Here is a 9,684-nt window from a genome sequence, read left to right as displayed (position 1 = left end):
TTTTTTTTTTTTTTTTTTTTTTTTTTTTTTTTTTTTTTTTTTTTTTTTTTTTTTGAGGGGTGTGGGGGTGGTAGAGCCCAACCTGGGCAGAAGATTACAAATAAATTGCAAAAGGGTACATTATTAATTATATGCCTAAAGTAATGCCAACAAAAAAAGAACAGATAAATAAACATCGAACAATAATAATCAATCATATACCTTCCATTTGAAGTCAAATCATCTTTTTTTATCGTTTTCTGCTCAATCTCTAACTCTTCATCAAGCATGAAAGTACTTGAAAATTGGCCTGAAAGATCATCAACATTATGTGCATCAACGTTTGATGAAATCTCTATGCCTTGACGCCCAGTTCCATGAGAATGTTCTGAAGAAGTTTACAACCAGCATTAAACCAAAAGATGATTACTAAATTCTACTTGCACTACTACGTTCATAACAATACTTTAATTCCATCATCAAACTAAAAAATCAAACTACCACCTTCCACTATATCTAGATCTGCTACTTCTAGGTTGTCCCTGTTTGAGGATTGCTCCAGAGAACAACCCTGAAGTCGTGAAGATTTGATATTATCTTCAGACGCCAGCGTTCTACTACCATCTGAGGCATTCTTGTCCAGCAATGAGTTAGTAGACTCATCCACCGGTTTGGAAGGAGTGTCAACATTTAAGGTTGATTTAGAGTCCGCAGGAACTGGAATCCACTTTAACCATTCATCACGTCGTCGTACCTTGTCACCCTACAGATAATTGAGGTTTGTAAGTAAAGTAAAATAAATTTGCTTCATTACAAGCCTGTGTAGTTTCTAACTCGTTTTTAATATATGCTCTACTAGGAACACTATTGGATCCTTCTTTTTCAAGTATATTAGCACACGCAGAGTACAGCAGTTGTACTGGAAAAGCAGAGAATATTTAAGGGATAATATGTACACGTATATGATCATTATGGATAATGATTTTGCTAAATGGCAATAACATTTATATTTGAGGTCCACATTATTCAAGTCCACATCTAAAATCTAACTCAAATTCAAATGAATCTGAGGTTTCCTTAGATCCCTAGCAAAACACCAAACGTCACCTCTGTTCTATCTGCACATCTACTTCAAACCAAGTGATTAGCTTACTAGAAACTGGGGAATACAATCCATAATTTTTATCAACTCAAAATGTTGGATCTCCAAAATTCATCCATATGGAAAAGGATCAAACCGATTCTCATACACCAAATTCAACAAATGAACACTCCTCTCTTCCCCTATCTCTTTATCTTTCTACTCACATCCTCTCCACTGTCCTGCATCAATTTGGTATCTTTAATTGTCATCACACCTAACTTAAAAACTGATGCTGCAACTCCATTCATTACATTTAAGTATGGTCCACATCTAACTTAAACCTCAGTAACACAGGAGAAATGATTGATTCATTACAATAAATTAGACAAACCGGATGCTTGTACAAGTTTAAAATGCAGCCAGGATGCCATCCCACAACCCCACTATCTAAAATGCGAGTACGAATGGGAAAGAAATTTAATTTCTAGATTCGTTCAGAAAAGAGTTTGGAAGTGCAAATTAAAAGCTAAAAACAAACCAAAAAGTAAATAAAGGCAGTGTCGAACTAACAGTTTCAAAGCTGTGAATTTTAAATCCCCCTCAACATGACAACATTCTAGTTAGATAGGTTTCTCAACATGACAGCATTATGAAAGTAGTGTTGCAGAAAGTCAACAGTTTAAAATTTCATCATTCCAACTGCAGCACTAAAATCCTTGCAGTCTCAAGGTTTTAACTCCATGCATTTCACGGGGTGAATTGAAATTAAAGACAAATACCAAACAGAAGAAGAAGAAGAAGAAGAAGAAGAAGAAGAAGCATGTGCTCCCATTCCTAGTATGTCAAAAATCAAGCAACATAAAATGCCAGGTGGAAAAGAGTAGGTTGTTTGAAATATATTTATTTGCATCAGTGTTGTTTTAGAAGAAAATAAACAGATTAGAAAATTAATTAAAGCCAACTGGAAAGTACATCCATTTAAGAGGGAAAAGAACTAGGCAATAATATAGTTTCCATTTTTTTTTTCCTGATATTCTAAAAAGAAAAGGGGTGCCAATTAAAAAGGACAAAGTAAAACAGGGATAATTAAAATTTATAAATCAATTAAAAACCGGTGTTCATCAGATTTTCTAATACAATACTTCGTAAGAATTCCTTTTGCACCATAAATTCAGAAATGAACAATAAAGCAATAAAACAAAGTAATAGATACCTGAACTTCAACAACTGCAGATGAGTGCAGGGAATCAAGGATGAACGGGATGTCAGTGCTCATTTTCTTAACCTGGAATCGGATTTTCACATAAAATATATATATGTGCTAAAAATGAATAAGACATCAAATTGATAGAACATGACATCTAAAATGCAAAAGCATAATATATTGGCATGGTACAACTTTTGAACCTATCAGTACAGCAGTGCTCCATTCTATCATGACCATAGATCAACAGATCTAGATGTGAAAAAAAAAGGCTTATTTACATTTTCTGAATCACTTCAATAAATATTAAAATGTACCCTTTTGAATTCAGCAATGGCTGATATTGGAACCCATCCATGGTCATTCATCAAAGATATTAGGTAATGATCGTTCTTCAGATTTTCATCGCTGCAACCAAGATATAAGGAAAATGCAGGATAAGTTGAAGGCAGAATTTTTCCATAGACAAGTGGAAAGCAACAAATACACGAGTAATACTCAACCAGCAAGGGAGCTGATAAAGAGCTGTTCCAACTGGAATTCGAAGGCCAAATGAAAATATAAATATCGTGGCTACAGTCAATAGAAATGAAAAACTTATCGAAGTGTAATAAAAAAAAAATACACATCCAAAGAAGAAAAGCAAATTAAGTACAAATGTTGCCAAGAAACTCAGGTGCAATGAAGCATTCAACACTACATAAATAAATAGAATATATGAAAATATTAATACTAACAAGTAGAAATTCTGATGTAAAGCAGTATCAAGATCTCAAATTTCTCAACAAATAGGGGGTTGAACAAAAAAAATGTTCACTTCCTAGATTGATGGTTGGCCTACCTAAAATAATACTCAATTTGTTTTACAATGTTGGCCCGAAGAGCTAGCATATCTGGGGGAAGCATTGAAGCCCTTGGATTAAGAGGGTGTGGAATAAAATGAGGCGGTCTCCCAATTGCATCAGGATGTGGAACCGGAACATAGTACATAGGTCCATGTCCTGCATAACATAGAGATCTTTGATGGGAACAAATTCGATTGAGAATTTCATGTTATTATAGTGCAACAACATAACAGCACATATTTAAACTTAGAGCAGTTTAAAATTTGTGTGGCAGATTCTTGTACTTGGAGAACAAAGAAGGGCAAGGAGATTAAGATTAGAATGACATATCTCAAGACACCTCAAAGTAATTAGGATGCCATAATTACCAGGAAAACTTGGACCAACCATGAAGCCAGGAGCTGGAGAGAAAAATTGTGGTCGCATGAAAGGGCGTGGTCCAGCACCATGTTGCATGGAAATGTTGTCTCTTGGATTAAATCCCCGCTGATGATACCAAGCATGGTTCCAATGAACACCAGGATCTTGCATATTAGGTCTTCTATTATGAATACCAACAACATAACCACTTGGATCACCTCGGGGCGGAGGCTCAACAGGTGGAACAAAAGCTTGTACTGATGTCTCATTGCTAGGCTTAACCATATGTACTTCAACACCAGCTACAGGTCGAGGCTGGTAAGCATATCCAGGAACAGCGAGATGAGGAGGATGTAATATGGGTGGAAAAAGTGAAGCCATTGGTGGTTGATGATAAGGTAATGGAACAGAAACATGTGGAGGACCATTTGGGTTGCGCTTGGAGCCTGGCTTTTGATGATGTGAATGGATATTCTTGTGTGAATAACTAGGATTCCGAGAGGCAGGTGCCCTTTGTGCATATCCTCCCTAGTTGAAAGCATCATATCCCTCCAGTTAAATTTACTCAAAAGGAATAATAAAATAAATTGGATATAATTAACAAGCGCCAAAGGGTTAACACAGCAAGCATCTTTTCCTTTATTTCCTTTTTCTTCTTTAAACAGCATATCATACATCGTCATAACTCTGCTCTGCTCTCATTATGCAGTTTAAGACAAGGATGCCAACCTTTCATCTTTCAGAACACTCATAAAGTAATAATAATTATTTTTTAAATAAAAAAAAGACTTTCAACAATTAGAGCAACAGGGAATGTCACATGATCAATAGTACAAGACATTCATAAGACAATGAAATATTAATAACCAATTTTCTCCCGGAGTGAAACATACTGGAGTCATTTCAAAATTACAATAGGAGTAACATAATAAATGTTAGTTTCTTAAAACTTGTCGAGATAGTTTCTTAAAACTTGTCGAGACTTTTGGAACTTTGATGACCCACACTAGCTGAGATTTTCTGCTTTTTTCAGGTTCATAAATATGATCAGAAATAAAGAACATGGACAGAATAAAGGGATATGAAGGAAATGGCCGGAAGAAGAGAAAAATAAATTGAAGTAAATACTATGGAAGAAAGAATATAGCCGAAAAGACGCTGAAAGCCTCGCTCGACAATCATCGGTTAGGCATCTCCATAGATATCATTTTCACGTGAAAATGATTCGTCGTCAAGTAGCATTATATTTATCAAATTTGAGACTCCCCGAGAAGAGTGGTGGAATGGGAGAGAAAAATGGTGGAAAACATGAGAATACCCAAACCCAGAAGTCGAAATCGAAAACCTTTCATATTAGTCACACAGTATCGAGCCAATATCTACGAAATAAGCTCGTCTCATAACCAATTGAAGCGTAAACATCGCGACGAAAACAAACTCCGAAAAGGAACATCCAAAAGTCCCATTGCAAAATAAAAATGAATATCTACGAAATAAGCTCGTCTCATAACCAATTGAAGCGTAAACATCGCGACGAAAACAAACTCCGAAAAGGAACATCCAAAAGTCCCATTGCAAAATAAAAATGAAACTCGCTAACTAGCTGACATTGCAAGGATAAAAATTTTAAATAAGTTCAAGAGAATGCCAGTTACAGTTGCATCACAGAAATTTTCAATAACGCTATTTTCCAAGTCGTATGCTGAACCACCATGTGATTGTATGTGAGTGCAAGGTGTTTAAATAAGGGAGGAAGTTAACCTGCGCTCCTGAAAGAGGAGACTGAAGAGCTACTTCCTCAGAAACCTCGCCTGAATCAGAAAACTTAGCAGAAGTAGTAGCATCAAGACTTTTAGGCCGCTGCGCGTCGGCGAGTGCAGGCCAAGAGTCCGCTCCCATTACAGGAGCATCCATCTCCTTCCCATCGACCAGAGCCGTAGTTTTCCAAGGAGACTTGCGGCCATTGGTCTCTTTGTTGTCGTCGGCGGCGACCTCACTCTCCACCATAACCATTTTTCAGCGCTAGATTCCAAGCAACAGGAGGGGAATCAACAACCGGATTCCTCGAAGATTGAACAAGAACAGCAAGAAGAAGTGAAATTGGAAGAATATAGGCAGTGATTTGGAAGCGAAGAATGAAGAAGCTCACAAAGTTACTAGAACTACTTTTCGGGAAGCAGATCACAGAAGCAGAAAGAAAAGAAAAGGTGGATTTGAGGAAGAAGCGGCCAAGATTGGGAGACAGAAGTGGACTGCTAGGGTTTATGAAGGAAAGTTTGGAGCAAGCAGGCAGTGGGCTCTGAAACGGAGAGGAGAGAGAAGTTGGAGAGAGAGTGAGGAGCTCGGCGGATGAAAGTGAATTTATAGCGAGGGCAGGGCAGACAAAAAAACACAAAAACAAAGGGCTGCGACCCGGCTACACAGTCCCGTTGTAAACGGAGGATTATTTTATTTTTTTTTTTTATTATTATTATTTATAAAAATTATAAAATAGGTCGATTTTCATCTATATTACAAAAATTTTAAATCAATAAATAAATAATTACTATTTTATTGATCTTTTTACAACGGTCCATTTTTATGTTGATGTTGAAGTCCAGAACAGGTAAAAATGTCGAATGAACATTGACAGTAACATATTGATTTCTCTTACCTTTCCCGACATCTACCATTTATTAAATTATATCTTTACAACTTTAATACTCAATATGGCGGCGATCCTATTATAGTCCAGTATGATTCTCTTTTTACGTTATTCATAAAAGGTCGACAAAAATTCAGACATATATTGTATAATCATTGTCGAGCTAACATAACTAACTCGTGCTCGTAACCTATATAAAGAGCACTATTTTTGTGGACAAATTTATCTTATTTTGCAAGCTACATTTCGTCTTCTCTAAACAAATCTTATCGTCGTTTTAATTTTGGGGTGTTTAAGGTTTGAAACCTTGTTTTCGTCAAAATAATATAATATAAGGCTTGTCTGATTAAAAGATTAGATATTCAAAACAGAAGTTCACCTTATTACAGAAAAATGATGGCTCAATTTGTCGGATATTTTATTGATTTATTTTTTTTGTTGATTTTAATAATTAAAAAAGGGTTAAATTTTGTCATGCCTAACATTACTCTATTAAAATAAAATAAAAATTAATCAACACCAATTAATTTACACGTCATAATTGAAAATTTAATATTTTTTATTTTATTTTTTTTTATTTTTTAATTAACCAACTCATCACAAATTTTCATTAAAAAAAATCCACGTGATAAAAAAAATTGCACTTCATTTAAAAGTTTGCCAACTGACCGAAGCCATGACCAGTCAACTAATTTAATTTCTCATATTTAATTTTAAACTTGGAGAGTTTTTATTTTACCCTTAAAAATAATAAATAAATTACTATCTATTACGCACAAAATTTAAAATACACACCCAACTAATTACTTTTTAATATTCACTATAATTATAACAAATTTAAAAGCCCACAATTTATTTATTATTAAGTTTTGAAAAGGTTAATTTAAAATTATAGGTTAAATAAAATATAAAAATTTTCTAAAAATTATATTCGCAAAAAAAATATTTTAATTCTCAATAATAGAATATATTTTTAGTATTTTACGAAATGTATTTATTAAATTTGATTAAATCAGAAAATAAAATATAATTATTATTGAAATAATTAATTTACAATGAATTTCGTGGGAAAACCTAAGATCGACCGGTAAGGGTAACCGCACGTTATCTCATATCGGACTCTGTTTCGGGCAAATCTCTCTATTCTCTTCAGCGGTGTACGTTCCTTGTTTGTTTAATGTTTTTCATTTTCTCTCTCTAGAACACTATCTCTCTCTCCTCCCCTTCGTCATTCCCCTCTGCAAATCCCTAGATCTCTAAGTAATCTCAATTCCCTCTTTTCTTCCTCCAACAAGGATCATCTGCTGCATCTTTTATCTTCCAGGTATTGTTTATGCCCAATCTCTCTAACCGATGCTCTTCGATTTCGTGTAACCCTGGTTTTGGGATTTTTTTTTTTTTTTTTAATTTTTTGAATTAGGATCTTCTCTAGGTTCTATTTGCTTCAATTCCTCTACCAATTTTGTCTCTCTTTATTTTTTGCTGCTTGATCCTTGTTGGTTTCCTCCCATTTCTTCTTCGTTCGGCGTTTCAGGTTCGCTCGTAGGGTCTTTTTATTTTTTTAGGGTTTTTTTTTTTTCTTGGTTCTCGATTTTGGGTTTGAATTTTTTTTTGGAATTTGGGATCTATAGCTGCTGGAATCATCGTGCTTGAATTTTCAAGTTCTATTCGTTTTTTCTAGTCTTAGGGTTGGATTTATTTTATGGCATTTGAATGCCAGAAGTCTGCCGGGTTTTATAAGGATTCAAGAGTTATTGTGAAAAATTCTTGTGAGAAACCAACGGGTGGATCGAGTTATTTCAAGCTCAAAGGGAAATCAGTGGGAATTGAATCTGAGAAATCGGAATTTGACTTGGAGAAGGGAGATACTACTTCACTCAGTTCGAAGCAGTTAGGCTGTAGAAATGTTCCCTTGGGTTGTCGGTCAATTACCGACCTTCCTCCTGCAATTATATCTGAGATTCTGAACTGCCTTGATCCGAAGGAGCTTGGCATTGTATCTTGTGTGTCGACGATTCTTCATAGGCTAGCATCTGAGCACCATGTATGGAAGGAATTCTACAATGAAAGATGGGGACTTCCAATTCCAGCTATACCGGCACCGGTGGCTGCTACTGGATTTTCTGATGAGAAGTCATGGAAAGATATTTTTGTGGAGAGGGAGTTTAGGAGTAAAACTTTTATGGGACGATACAGTATGGAGGTTTTGCATGGTCATACTGAAGCAGTTCGTACAATTTTTCTTCTGGTTTCTGCAAAACTTATATTTACTTCTGGATATGACTCAATTGTGAGAATCTGGGACTTGGAAGAAGGATTGTCCATTGCTTCATCACGATCGCTCGGTTGTACCGTTCGTGCACTTGCGGCCGATACAAAACTACTGGTTGCTGGAGGCACCGATGGTTTTATCCATTGTTGGAAGGCGATAGAAGGGCTTCCACACTTGTTCGATGTGAAAGGCCCTCAAAATCACAATACCGAGTTTCGGCTTTGGGAGCATGAAGGACCCATAACCACACTTGCTCTGGACCTAACAAGGATTTATAGTGGTTCTTGGGACATGACTGTTCGAGTATGGGATCGTTTTTCACAGAAGTGCTTAAGGATTTTGAGGCATGGTGACTGGGTTTGGGGACTAGTCCCTCATGATACTACTATTGCTAGCACATCAGGCTCAGATGTATATGTCTGGGATACTAACAGTGGGGAGTTGGCTAGTGTCATTCATGATGCTCATGTTGGCAAGGCTTATGCCCTGGCACGAAGCCATACAGGGGATTTCCTATTTACTGGAGGGGAAGACGGTGCAATTCACATGTTTGACGTTACTAATCGACATGTTGATACAAGCGCTCAACTTGTTGGATCGTGGATTCCTCATTCAGGACCAGTTTATTCTCTAGCATTTGAGTTTCCATGGCTGGTTTCGGCGTCAAGTGATGGGAAACTATCGTTGATCGATGTGAGAGCACTGCTTAGGACAAGGAAACGAACTCTGTGGAAGAGAGATTCTGCGGGGCAGCATGTTGGTAGGAGTATTGGTGTGGAGCCTCCTCAGAGAATGTTGCATGGATTTGGGAGCAATTTGTTTGGTGTGGACATTGGTTTGGATCGTATAGTTTGTGGCGGAGAGGAAGGTGTTGTGAGGATCTGGAACTTCTCGCAGGCTCTGGAAACCGAACGGAGGGCTCGTGCACTAAGAGGGATTAGGTTAGAGAATAGAATGAGACGCCGTAGGCTTCAAATAGAAATGAACACAAAAGGTGGTGGTGGTGGTGGTCGGAGTGATCGGTGCTCGGTTGCAGCAAAGAAAACACCGATGAACAGCGATAATGTTAGTGTTTGGCACAACAAACGTGGGGTGAGCGGGAAGCTCAAAGCTTAGGTGATAGAATCATTTGGTTATCTATGTCATCAACTTGAATTTGCAGTCCATAATTATCTCAATTTCAAACACTGGCTAATTGCTGATTCTTCGATTCCCTTTCGATAAGCTTTCGTTGTACCTTCGGCTCGTCCATGTTGCTTTATTTACATGTCGTAGACGTTATAGAAAACCTCAAAA

The 9,684-nt window shown here is 36.6% G+C and overlaps 2 protein-coding genes across 2 annotated transcripts in view; one reads left to right on the top strand and one right to left on the bottom strand.

Annotated features, from left to right (window-relative positions):
• LOC111459403 (la-related protein 1A) overlaps nucleotides 1-5,814 on the bottom strand; it is a 12,755-nt gene extending 6,941 nt beyond the window's left edge. The window contains exons 1-7 of the mRNA XM_023102288.1: nucleotides 5,234-5,814; nucleotides 3,481-4,000; nucleotides 3,109-3,268; nucleotides 2,585-2,675; nucleotides 2,277-2,348; nucleotides 484-742; nucleotides 202-367 (exon numbers count right to left, since the gene is read on the bottom strand). Of these exons, the coding sequence (XP_022958056.1) occupies nucleotides 202-367; nucleotides 484-742; nucleotides 2,277-2,348; nucleotides 2,585-2,675; nucleotides 3,109-3,268; nucleotides 3,481-4,000; nucleotides 5,234-5,485 (1,520 nt within the window). The 5' untranslated portion in view covers nucleotides 5,486-5,814. The remainder of the gene's footprint in view (nucleotides 1-201; nucleotides 368-483; nucleotides 743-2,276; nucleotides 2,349-2,584; nucleotides 2,676-3,108; nucleotides 3,269-3,480; nucleotides 4,001-5,233) is intronic.
• Nucleotides 5,815-7,253: 1,439 nt separating this feature from the next.
• LOC111459636 (F-box/WD-40 repeat-containing protein At5g21040) lies at nucleotides 7,254-9,621 on the top strand. Its single transcript, XM_023102632.1, has 2 exons — nucleotides 7,254-7,440; nucleotides 7,798-9,621. Exon 2 carries the CDS (start codon nucleotides 7,819-7,821, stop codon nucleotides 9,502-9,504), a length of 1,686 nt encoding a protein of 561 aa, XP_022958400.1. The 5' UTR covers nucleotides 7,254-7,440; nucleotides 7,798-7,818; the 3' UTR covers nucleotides 9,505-9,621.
• Nucleotides 9,622-9,684: the final 63 nt, after the last annotated feature.

The sequence above is a fragment of the Cucurbita moschata genome, unplaced genomic scaffold (assembly GCF_002738365.1).
Source record: "Cucurbita moschata cultivar Rifu unplaced genomic scaffold, Cmos_1.0 Cmo_Scf00022, whole genome shotgun sequence".
Lineage (NCBI taxonomy): Eukaryota > Viridiplantae > Streptophyta > Magnoliopsida > Cucurbitales > Cucurbitaceae > Cucurbita > Cucurbita moschata.
The sequence above is the reverse complement of the archived record's forward strand: the minus strand, read 5'-3'. Positions and strand labels throughout refer to the sequence as shown.

Bases quoted from the DNA above. Each gene is read 5' to 3' on its own strand.
- LOC111459636 (XM_023102632.1), top strand. From the start codon at position 7,819: ATGGCATTTGAATGCCAGAAGTCTGCCGGGTTTTATAAGGATTCAAGA.